Source organism: Elephantulus edwardii, unplaced genomic scaffold (genome assembly GCF_000299155.1).
Source record: "Elephantulus edwardii isolate Elephantulus edwardi_28Jun2011 unplaced genomic scaffold, EleEdw1.0 scaffold00193, whole genome shotgun sequence".
NCBI classification, from domain to species: domain Eukaryota; kingdom Metazoa; phylum Chordata; class Mammalia; order Macroscelidea; family Macroscelididae; genus Elephantulus; species Elephantulus edwardii.
The window spans coordinates 1,430,096-1,442,387 of NW_006399943.1; the positions used below are offsets into that span (position 1 = coordinate 1,430,096).

The following is a 12,292-nucleotide window of genomic DNA, read 5'->3' on the forward strand; positions in this document are numbered from 1 at the left end:
ACTTATTATTATTATTATTATTATGGTTGTTATTGGAAATTGCGGTGCCTTGCAGATTAGGTGAGCTTTTAATCTCTCTTTAAAAGGGGCGGCGAAGAGGACGCGCAGGCTACCAGGAGCAACAGCGATGGGTAGGCACATTCTAAAACAGAAAAACTCTAACAAACACACAGGAAGATTATGCTGGGTAACCAAGGGCAGAGACCTAGGAGACAGCAGACATCACTCATTGAGCCACCCGTTCTCTTCTCACTAACACGCAGACCAGCTCTCAGCATCTTGGAGCAAAAAGAATCTTTTTTTTCTTTTTTGGCCTTGCTTCCAGGCTAATCAGATCCAGCTGGGGGGAGAGTTGTCGATGGCAGCCTTAGGCCATCAGGTTAGGATTTTGTAAATTGACGATTTTCCATATGGTTTCTATTCCCCCCCACACACACTCCCTCATTTCTCTTATTTGAATCAACTGCTTGTTTTTAAAAACTATCTACTGAATCCCGTCCACCCAGTGGTTGTCTGCTCTTCAGATTTCAGACCTCCTTGAGGTGAATTTTACCTTCTGTTACTAAAGTCCGCAGCACCATACAGTCCTTCATTTTGAAGTTTTTAAAATTGTTCCCCCTCCTCCAGAAACCCCAGCTCACCCACCCCTGGCACCTTTCAGGAGGTGGATCCTCTTGGAGGGAGAAAGGGGGCGTATTTGGATCTTTGTGGAGCAGTTGGCCTGATTTTGGGGGAAGGAGGCAGCGGGGCCTTTGTTTTTCACACGTCCTTGCTCAAGGCCTTGTCAGCCTTCTCCCCCTCTCACTTCCTGCATCCTCACACACGTGAACACACATGCAGGCGCGCACACATGCATGCCAGGTTGGCCCGGCTGGCCGTCAGCATGCAGTCCTGTGAGAATCCGCACAGCCACTGGACCCAGCCTTAGCGTACCTCGCAGAGCGAGCTGCTCTGGCCAGGGAAGGGAGGGACAGACAATACCAAGGTCGGGGACAAAGTAACTGACACGTGTTTGTTCATCTGTTTCTTTTAGAGACTATTATTTCTAGATGGTGACTACAGTTTCTCATCCTCCCGGCTATGTCCAATCCCACTTGCATGCTGGACTTGCTCTACCTTAGGATCTTCTAATAAGGATACTATTCTGTTACGGGGAGGGGGGAGGGGGAGGGGGCCCCACTGCCTACCTGCTACCTGCCGCCTACTACTACTATCTGCTACCTGCTACCTGACATCTGACCTTTGATGAGAACTCTTGTCAGTCAACCACAAAAGTATCGGGATCCTCTAATTGGCCAAAATGTGTAATCACCACCCTTAACACTGGTACCTGCATAAACACAGTGAGAGCTGCACCAGAAGTTGGCATCTAAGGAATAGTGACTCTTAAGTAGCCGCCTGTCTTCTCAGTCTCGTGGCCCACCCTCCACCCCAACTAATAACCCTGCCTGCTCTGTCTGTGAACCTGTTCTTCAGCCTAACAACAGTATTAACAACAGTATTACAATTATGACATGATAAATAAAAACTACTTCGCATGCCTCAGCAATCCCTGTATCTTGCGTCTGTCTTCCGCCTTCCTCCTCTGTCTTCTGCAAAAGTTGAGAGAAGCTGCAAGCCCTGAATGAAGCCTGTCACCTTCCTTGATGCTTAGCTGGGGGGGGGGGAATGAGCTTGAACTTTGAGCCCACCTAGTCTACCTTACGGGTGGGAGAGGGGTTGACAACAGCTGCCAAGAGTACTGCCAGCACCCCTCCTGTATTCAGAGTTCTAACCACTGACGGATGCTCTGTTTTTGTTAAGTCACTTTGAGATGGGAGACATTTTCTCAGAATTTCACAACTTGATCTTAAATTGATTAAGCCCTCGTAAAAATGATGTTCAATCTGCCAGCCCCCAGTATAATACCTCCATCTACGCAGTAATTGCTTCAATGGAAGGATTTTTATGTTTTAGTATTACACACCCAAATTAGATTTTCAATTTCTATTTTAGCTGTTTTATACTTGCTACACTCCCACACCTATTCACATACGTAGATGAATCCTGAACACGTTCTCAAAATATCCATATTTAAGACTGGAAGATTTCCAATTATCATACTACTACTACTAAGACCAAAATACCCAACTGAGCGAGGGAGTCTCGTCTCTGAGAATGCTTTGCCCCCGCTCTGTATAGAGTGGCCCCCAGAGCTATCAAAAAAACTCATCTTCCTTCTAGCCCCTAAATCACGCACCTTGGTCTGCAAGTCACATGACTGATGGATCACAGAAGCATGCTCTGTGTGGGGGGGGCAGGGCAGGTGTCACACTGCCCCCCCTCCAGATTGACAGGAGGGGACAGGCCAGCTTTGGGGTCTGCAGGGAATGCCCCTCTCTTCCTTCACTCCCCCCGCCCCTCAGTCTGCAGGGACACCGCCTTGCCATGCCTGTTCCTGTGGCAGGTCTGTAAACTGTGCCACTGCTGTTAACTGTCTGTTTGGGGTGCTCTTGGAACTCCTGCCTACCCCACCCCCTTGCACCCTTGACCACAAGTTTGCCCCTTTTTACCCCTGCCCCTCCCTGCAGTGACAGAGAAGTGACGAAGGCCCTTATTTCCATGCTGGGATCATGGGAACAGGGTGGGAGGGCTCTTAGGGAGCAGAAGGGTCCCCCTCAAGTAAAGCTTGAGTGTCCATTCTGAGAGTCAGCCCTGCATGTCATTGCCTGGAGAGGTAGAGGGGCTGCAAAGCAGGCTGCCTTCACTCCGGACCCCTGCTTTCCCTGCCCCTCCCACTCCTACACACTAACTCTGTCTCCAGAGGGGTTCTTCCTCTTCTGTCCCAGCTGGGGGGGGGGGCACTAACCTAGCGGGGACCTCACACTGAACAGTGACGTTTATGAAAATGACAGCAAGCAGATGAGCTCTGCTCCCCTTAACCCTCCCACCCCCCACAACGGGAACACCTCTCTCCGAACCTCTGACCCTCACGGAAAGGGGTGGGGCCTAACATAAGTATGTGATGGGAGGGTCTATTCACCCCTCAAGCAAAGTGGTCCTTCTTGGATCCCCATAAACAGACCCCACAGTTAGCACAACTGCCCTGCTCCAGACACCACCTTGCAGGCGTCTCAAAGCTTTCTAGCATCTGGGCCGATGTAACCTGGCATGCAGATCGGTGACCACACAGCATTCTGCCTGTCCCTGACATCAGTGAGACCACCGTTAACACAGAAGCATCCTTCCAGCCTCTGCCGTGCAGACCCCTCCCCTTCTTCCCCCACTGAGACCCTGGTACTAAGCACTCAGGGTTTGGGGCGGGGAGGGGCAGCATCTGGTCTGACCCTATCCACACTGAGGCCCATCTCATGAATGTCCCACCTATTGGCTGGCTCACACAACCATCACTAAGAAATGAGTAAGGGGCCACAGCCCTGAATTAGGGTTTTAACAGAGGCTACAGCGTAGTAACCACTTCCTCAGTCCCCAACCCAACCTCATCCTTTGTTCACTCCTCCAGAGCTCAGATCCGCGTTGTCCCACCTGATAGCTCTCTCCTCCCATCCACCTACAGTGACTCTTCTTCCCCCTTCCCTCACACACACACGGAATCTTTTCAGGGAACACAGTAGGGATCGCAGAGCTCTGATACCTTAGTGGTAAAGAATTGCACTGCCACTTCAGAGGTCCGCAGTTTGAATCTACCTACTGCTCTGTGGAGACTGATGGACAATCTCCTGTGTGCCTCAAAACCTACTGGAGGGTCAGCTATGAGCAATAGCATAGGTGTGTCAGGCATAGGGACGTAAAAGGTCGATACATTTGCAATAGGAAATGAACTGCCAACTTCTGCTCCAGCAACTAACACTCCTCCCTGTAACAGCTTGCTAACCCCCCCCTTACGTCCACCCCCACGGGGCACGTCCCTCGGGCACCTGGGGGACCTTGACGCTGCCTTTATGCAGGTATCTGCACAAATCGGCCCACACCCCATGGAAGAACAGAATACTATGCTTTTAGTTGGAACATCTTGACAGACATGCCAGCAGCGGTGGGGTGCTATATGATGTCTTCTTTTCTTTTCAATCCCACTGTAGTGAGAAGGCAACGAAAGTGCAGGACATCAAAAACAACCTGAAGGAGGCCATTGAAGTATGTGCTGTGCCCCCTGCCCTCAGACATTAGTCCCCTGTGCAGGCACTGCCCCCGCCCTGACCTCTCGTTCCATCCTTGCAGACCATTGTGGCCGCCATGAGCAACCTGGTTCCCCCTGTGGAGCTGGCCAACCCTGAGAACCAGTTCAGAGTGGACTACATCCTGAGCGTGATGAACGTGCCTGACTTTGATTTCCCCCCTGTAAGCTCTGGCCTGGGGTTGGGTGGCCTCAGTTCCCTTCCCCTGGCAGGTAGGGTGACAGGCGAGGAGCAGCTCATCTGGATACCAGGTGGCGGCAGCATTGACGTCACATGGGGCAAGCACATGTCTAGTCCACAGGTCAGGACCCCTGACCTGGGGAAGAAGAGCTCACTGCACACATGGCTTCCTGGTTAGGGCACTGTGGTGCGGCCTTGCCCATGCCCACCCGGAAACGCCACCCTGCAGAACTGCAGACCTCACTGTATTAGACTAAGTTTTTAATGACACAAAAAGGCCTGAGCTGTGACAGGCTTACTTCATCCCCTCCATAACATCATACCGAAAGTGGGATGCAAATAGGAATTGTCTGTTTGATGAGGACAGTTGACACCCCCAAAGACAGGCCTATTTTAAGATAAAAGGTTGGCCTCTATAAACTATCAACCAGAAAACCCATAAGCCCCCAAAGACATCCTTCGGAAGCTCCTTTTCCAGGAGCCTCTGGTGACCTAATAGTTAGCAGTTGCCCTGCCAGCCTAAGGGTGTTGAGTTCAAATCCACACACTGCCTGGCAGGACAATGGCCCCATCTCCTGTGCAATTAACTGCCCCTGAAAACCCGCTCAAAGGTCAACATTGAGTTGATTCCAACTCAACAGTGCACACCAGCTTGTCGACTGGCAAGCGTGGTACTGACAGTGCGTCTGCTACACGAAGAACAGTTTTTTAGGGAGTGTAGACTACATTCCTGCTCCAAAGTTTCTGCCTTGGCCCCCTCATGGGGGACAATGGTCTGTAAAAAAGGACGGGAAGCAAGATGGAAAGATTTTCGAGTTTATGAGGCCCCGAAGGAAGAGACTTGTCTGCAGTTAAAACAATGAGTTATTGTTGCCTTTTGTTCAGCTTTCGTGGGAATTTGTGTATTTTTAGTGGGTTGGGCTGCAAACTTGTATGCTCATACTGCTGCCCTCTCTGCAGATGAGGAGGTAACATTTTAAAAATAGCCACTTGTTTGGCAGAAGAAACAAAAATCGAAGCAGTAAACACAATGTATGCTGAAAACCATTAGCTTTTTAAAACATATAAACAATATTCGTAATGGAAGAGAAGATGACAGTGGGTTGACAGGACCACTGAGTATTAATTACCTTTTGTCACTCTTGACATACACTTTGGGGTCTGTCTTCTAAAACGGCCACTTACTCCTTACTCTTCCGCTGCCTCCTCCCAGAATATGTGTCAGTTCATTACCTTCAAGCCCCAACCTGCCATTGAGACTCAGAAGCATAAACCGTTGTGATTCAGGTAGACCTAGATGTGTGGACACAAAGGCCCTTCACATTCAAGTTATAAAACTGACAAAATTTAGCATTTATCCCTGAGAGCAGTCATTCCCATCAACCATCCTTTTACCCAAAAGATTGGCCCAGCATGGCCAGCCATTGCCTGTCATCATCTTTTGAGGCTAAAATTGACATTTTCCTAGAAAGAAGTCCTGGTCCCAGCACATCTTAAGAACGAAGGTTCTTGTTTTCACAGTACTGAATCACTCATTGGCACGGCCACCAAACACAGATTAGTGTATAGTCTTCCGAAGTAAACAGTGCCGTGAAGTCAAACAATTATTCAGTCGTTCACTTTTCCCCTCCAACAGAAAGAGGCAAAACCCCAGAACTACTGACTGCATCCAAAGCCAGCCGTTGACAGCAGTGAGACAGTGGTGGTCTTAAAGCCCAGCTGCCTCTGACCATGTGTAGCACCTTGCATCCCTTTTAAGCAAGTGTATTCATTTGGTTCACACTCAAGACATCAGAAGAGGGGGTGGTCCAGTATAGTCTGGGGGTTCCCCACACAGCATACTCAGTTCGAGGCCAGCACCTCCCTCTCTCTAAATCCCCCTTTCTGGCATCCCTTTCAGGAATTCTACGAGCATGCCAAGGCGCTCTGGGAAGATGAAGGGGTGCGTGCCTGCTACGAGCGTGCCAATGAGTACCAGCTCATCGACTGTGCCCAGTAGTAAGTGACACCCTCCCTCCCCCCCAAAAAAGAGAAGGAGGCGAGCAAACTAGGCAGAAAGGCGTGAAACGCCCACGCTCACAGTGCTCACCACCAAGTTACCTGCGGATGACTTCTGTTGGCAGAAGCCAGTCCTTTCTTCCTACCTGCAGTTAGAAAGGCCTAGGCTGATTCATGGGCTCTGGAAAGCCCTGATTGAACTGGTTCATGTGGACAACAGTATTTTATATAAACAGTTACTGCCTGAGAAAGTAATAGGATAATTACTTGTGAGAAAGTGATACTCGTAATTAATTAGCTTGGAGTAATTTAATGAGTTAATTGAACTGACCTCCACCTATTTCAGGGCCCAGGGAAGGCCCCCCACCCCCGAACAGACTGTCTCGGGCTGTGGTTTATAAACATAAAAAGAGAGTAAGGGCTGCAGTGAACCCCAGCCTCCACTGTTGAGTGCCGCCTAGCCACTCATGCCACCAAATGGACTCCTCTCGCTAGGCTGAGATTTGTGTTTTGACCTTTGAACTCAGTCTCAGTCCTTGTTCACTCACAGAGGGCCATAGTTCCAGGATGGTAAGTGGTCTGGGGATCTCGTGTCCTATGCCCAAGAGTACAGGACCGTGGCTGGGACCCTGTCAGAGGTTAAGTTGGCCCTACACATGGCCTCAGTGAGAACCTGAGAGTGATGGTTGAGGAGTCGGGGACCGAGTCTGTCCTGAACACAGCTCACCTCAGTGACCCAGCGGCGTCACAGGCAGGTGGTCCCTGAATGATCAGACCTCTGGCTTTTCACCTGTGGTCATAGCTCAGGTTTTCTGCAAAGAGGAAATGAATTTAGGAAGGGCCTTTTCTCTTCACCTCACCTCACTTAATTGGCTAAAACTGGCATCTGGCCCTGTTGGAAAACAGGTGTGCTCCTAGAACAATCCAGGCTTCTCCAGAGGCTCTGATAAAGATGAGTGCATCCCTGCTTCACCTCCCACCCCCACCCAGCTTAGGCCCCGCCTCTTCCTCCCTGGTACCAGCCTTCCACTATCTTCCCAGCGACACCTGTGTGTAGGTATGAACCCTGGTGAAGCTGGTCCAATCCTAGGCCCTTTGACAGAATCCACATTCTGAAAGATGAAGGGACCCATCAGTGAAAGAGGACAGACAAGTGGGAAAAAAGTTATTTTACTGCTCCCCTGTCCTTCGTGCCTGACCCACCACGTCTGCTGCTGAAAACCTCATCCCTTCCTGCCAAGCCCTCTCCCAGGCAGCTTGCTCCCCGGCACATGTAAACCACACATCTGGAACGTTGCCTTTGAAATACTTTACAACTGTTCTCATCCTGTCTGCGATACAGCCAGCATCTGGTGGTCAGGATCATAAAAACAGTCAAAGATACCTTTGTTTGTGGCCACAGAGCCCTTTCAGTGAAGGTATTTAGAAATTGGGGTGCCTTTTGTGATCTAGGGGGACACTAAGTATGGGTGAGACAGTTACAGCTCAGGAACTCCCTTGCTATTGGAAGAATAAGGGGGAACCAACAGACTTACAGCCCCCACCTCTAAAGACCTTTGGTGACAGCAGAAAGGAAAAGGGGTCATCAGCCAAAGAGCAAACAAAGAGTCACGTTCCTGAGGTTTCCCGCCACCCTCAGCAGCTTGTTTTTAAGAGTAGGTAAAGAAGTTGGTATCCGTTTCTCTCTCCCGCCTGGCTTTTCCATAAGAAGCCCAGCTGCTGGCTTCCGTCTTCACATAAGTTTGCACACGCACAAGCCCACTTGTCTTATTTTTACAAGGCCCAGAGAGGGGGAGGGGGAAAGAAAGCCCAAATGGACCGTCTTGGCCAGGTCTCTGTGACCCCCACCCCTCCTTCAACAAAGTCCCTGAGTTTTCTACAAAGTTCGGACGAAAAGCTGGAAGTGTTATTAATAGTAACACAAAACAAATGGAAATCCTGGAATTGTTTGCCTTTCATATTTTGGATCCAAGTCAGAAGTTAAGTGCAGGTACGAGATTAAGACTCACCATCCCAGATTTGAGGGTTGGAGGAGGAGAGATCCTTTTTCGTTCCTTTACCCCCATTTCCCCATCAATCATTTAAAAACTTTTTTGTAGCAACACTAAGTGACTTCTCCCCGTATTTCTCTCACAACGACAACATTTGCACAGATTATGGAAAGTTTTAAGGAAACTGAAGGGGAGGAAGAGAGAGGAACTCAAAACTTTTAAAATGCCTCCCCCACTAGGTGCTTCCAAGCCCCGGGTGCAGCCACTGGCCTGTGGGGTGGCCCGCCTTCCTGGTAAAGTGCAGATCCTGGTACCTGGCCTGCGTCTTAAACTGCCTATTTGCATTTGCGGAGCTGGGGCTTGGCTGGCCCCACTCCAGATGTCTCTCTCACAAGATTTGGTGCTGATGGTCTATTTTTAGAACTGTGGTTCCGTTGTCAGGACGACGGTGCTGGAGGCCAGGGCGGCTGGGGAGCTATTTCTGGCAGGGTGCTGTAATAGTAGACTGATTGGGTAAGTCAGTGTATCCTGTAGGCCAGACTAACTCGAAACTGGTAAAAAGGAAGGGGGGAACTTCGAGAGTTTCTGTAAATAGACTTCTCCCTTGCTGATAGCCTTTGATAATTCACCCACTTTTAAAACAATCCCCCCATCTCTTTTTCCCCTCCCCCACCCCAAAAGTCCCCAACTAGTTTGACCATTCCTTTTCCATACTCCTTGCTACCCCCCCATCTTTTAAAAAGTCCCTTCTCCCCATTGGGCTTGTAGTCACGCTAGGAAAGAGCCTGTGACTTGAGGAAAAGTTACTGCGGTAGAGGGCCATAGAGAGCTTCTTCCTGTTCAACTTTAGCGCTGTTCTCGAGTTTGGGGCGATGAGGGGACCCCAGACCCTCTTGTCTGCCCTCTCACCATATAAAGCACTTTAACCTGCAGACTGGGAGCTTTTTTAAACAAAACACAAACACACACAAAGCCTAAAGCTTTACTATCTGGAGTGCTCTGCCCCCTGGGCCAGCTCGAGCGGAAGGGAACCTCCTGTGAGTTTCCTGTTCGAGGTGCTTGGGGCACGAACACCCGCTCTGTGCCACCCTCCTTTGTTCTCGTTAATAAATGAGGTTCTTAAAAGGAGGAGAGGATACAGTTACTGAGGAGTTAAAAACAGTCTTGTGTGCATAAGTAGCAGGGAGTGGGAGGGTGTGCCTCCTTCAAATAGGCCCGCCCACGGTTTTTAAGAAACTAAGTGGCACGTGTGTATCACGACTTCCAGACTATTGGCTCTTTCTATCAAAGCCAAACAGCTCACAAGTTTTAGGTTTTCTGGTAAGTCAGGATGAAAGGGCCCCATATCTGGGTAGCCCCACTGAGCTTTCTTGAAAACCAGCTTTGCAGGACGAAAAGTGAGGGCACAGCACACCACTGTCCCGTGTGTGGGGTTGAGTCTTCTCAAGACTTCGTTGCGTGTGTGTAGAAGTGGCTTTGGTCCCCTGATGCCTTGATGCTAATTTCAAATTGCTACTTCCCTTTTCCTCCTCCTTTTTCTCTTCCTCCCTCCAAGTCTTAATTTGAAGTAAGTCGCCAAATGGATTTTTTAGAAGTACTTACTTTAAAATGCTGTTTGTGCTAAGGCAGATGTTGAGCTATAATGTGGGGTCAGTTGTGTTGATCCATGCAAAGGTCCAGTTGACTTCTTGCTGTGTCACTGGACACAGTCAGGTTTGTGTAGATTGACTTTGTAGAGAGAAGCAGATCGTTGGCAGAGTGACGTGTCCTGAGCACACCACCATGCCTTTTCCTTCCCAGCTTCCTGGACAAAATCGATGTCATCAAGCAGGCCGACTATGTGCCCAGCGACCAGGTATGCAGTTCTTCTCACCATCACCCGTTGCTTGAGGTTCTTCTTCAAGGGGTTTGCCCCAGATTGGCAGTGACCAATAGTGTGGTGGGTTTCCATAAAAATAGTGACCTAAACTTGAATTTTGCTTTAGGACCTGCTGCGTTGCCGTGTCCTGACTTCTGGAATCTTTGAGACCAAGTTCCAGGTGGACAAGGTCAACTTCCAGTAAGTGGATTTGCCAGTGTTTTCTCACCAGCTCGCTGATGTTCCCTCCGTCTGTAGAGCGGTGGACCAGTGGTCGGTGAATAGCTAACTGCCTCTTGTCCTCCCCAGCATGTTCGATGTGGGCGGCCAGCGCGATGAGCGCCGCAAGTGGATCCAATGCTTCAATGGTACGTCTCGTTCTTCTTGTCGGGGCTCCTCTGTGTCCCCTTCCTTCCCATTCTCCCTTCTCACACTCGCTGCTTTCTGTCGTCTTGTCGCTAAGATGTGACTGCCATCATCTTCGTGGTGGCCAGCAGCAGCTACAACATGGTGATTCGCGAGGACAACCAGACCAACCGTCTGCAGGAGGCTCTGAACCTCTTCAAGAGCATCTGGAACAACAGGTCTGTGGCGTGACCCTCGAGGCCCCCGGCAGCTAGCCCCACAGTCCAGTTCCTGACCTCCCAGCTCTGCTTTGCTTTACGCGGTTAGAGAAAACAAGTCTCCCCTGGGCGTTAAACTGCCTCTGTCCTTGGTAGATGGCTGCGCACCATCTCTGTGATTCTGTTCCTCAACAAGCAAGATCTGCTGGCCGAGAAGGTCCTTGCTGGCAAGTCCAAGATCGAGGACTACTTCCCAGAGTTCGCTCGCTACACTACTCCTGAGGATGGTACGTTTACGTTGGACCAGAGAACATGTTTTGTGGGTTCACTCGAGTCCCGCATAGTTTCGAAGCTGTACTGTTACCGTAAATAACAAAATAACTGCTTTTCTCCATAGCTACTCCTGAGCCTGGCGAGGATCCCCGTGTGACCCGGGCCAAGTACTTCATCCGCGACGAATTTCTGGTGAGTGGAGCCCACCTTTAGCACCTTCTCTTTCTTTAGGGACATAAACTGAGTTAATGTGAGGACTAAGCTATCTAGCTCCCCCCCCCCAATAGCTAGTGCGACATTTCCTTCTAGTGGTCTGGAGGTCCTTTGTTAGGTTTGTGGTTATCCAAACGCAATAGCTAGTCAAGAGTTATACTCAATAAGCATCCCCCAGGTGGAGGTGTCCCCATAGGAGACTCTTGAAGGAGAGTAGAAGAGGCTCTTGAAGGCTGTGTCCCTGACTGTCCCCTGTTGATGCCCGCAGAGAATCAGCACCGCCAGTGGAGATGGGCGCCACTACTGCTACCCCCACTTCACTTGCGCTGTGGACACCGAGAACATTCGCCGCGTGTTCAACGACTGCCGTGACATCATTCAGCGCATGCACCTTCGTCAGTATGAGCTGCTGTAAAGAGGGAACACTGATATAATTAAAACCTTAAGCACAGTTAATTAAAAATGAAACTTAATTCTACAAGCAGTTAATCACCCACTGTAGGGCATGATTAACCAAGCAACCTTTCCTTTCCCCGAGTGATTTTTTGCAAAAACCCCTTTTCCCTTTCAGCTTGCTTAAATATTATACAATTTAGAAAGCTTAAGGCGGCCTATAGTTAAAGAATTAAAAAAAAAAGGCCACAAAAGTTCCCTCTCACTTTACGTAAAAAAAAATAAATACAAGCAGCAAACAAATAAATGAAATAAATATTGTTGTGTGCAGCATTAAAAAAAACATAATAAATAAAAATTAAATGTGAGCAAAAGATGTGACTGTTGTGAGTTATTTGCGGCTGCGGGCAAACTCACTCTTTTGTGATTTCAACTAGATCAGGCCTATTACGTTCAAAATTCGGTAGATCTTATTTCAGGAATTTCCTCCAGAGCAATTAACTGCCTCTGACATCCTGCTGGATGGGCAGCTATGGGTCTGTTCTGACTCTGTCGAACTCAACAACAGCAGCATTCCAGGTAGAGGTGTCAAGGCCCCAAAAGTTTTAAGTGCATGCAAAAGCTTGACCGTTAAGGGCTTTTGTTGGC

At 49.3% G+C, this 12,292-nt stretch overlaps 1 protein-coding gene across 1 annotated transcript in view; it reads left to right on the plus strand.

The window, feature by feature from the left end:
- The window catches only part of LOC102859098 (guanine nucleotide-binding protein G(s) subunit alpha isoforms XLas-like), a 52,618-nt gene extending 40,596 nt beyond the window's left edge, over positions 1-12,022 (plus strand). Inside the window, exons 4-14 of the mRNA XM_006896920.1 lie at positions 87-131; positions 4,080-4,134; positions 4,219-4,338; positions 6,256-6,353; positions 10,145-10,199; positions 10,330-10,403; positions 10,512-10,570; positions 10,666-10,786; positions 10,922-11,052; positions 11,163-11,230; positions 11,520-12,022. Coding sequence (XP_006896982.1) covers positions 87-131; positions 4,080-4,134; positions 4,219-4,338; positions 6,256-6,353; positions 10,145-10,199; positions 10,330-10,403; positions 10,512-10,570; positions 10,666-10,786; positions 10,922-11,052; positions 11,163-11,230; positions 11,520-11,666 — 973 coding nt within the window. The 3' untranslated portion in view covers positions 11,667-12,022. The remainder of the gene's footprint in view (positions 1-86; positions 132-4,079; positions 4,135-4,218; positions 4,339-6,255; positions 6,354-10,144; positions 10,200-10,329; positions 10,404-10,511; positions 10,571-10,665; positions 10,787-10,921; positions 11,053-11,162; positions 11,231-11,519) is intronic.
- Positions 12,023-12,292: the final 270 nt, after the last annotated feature.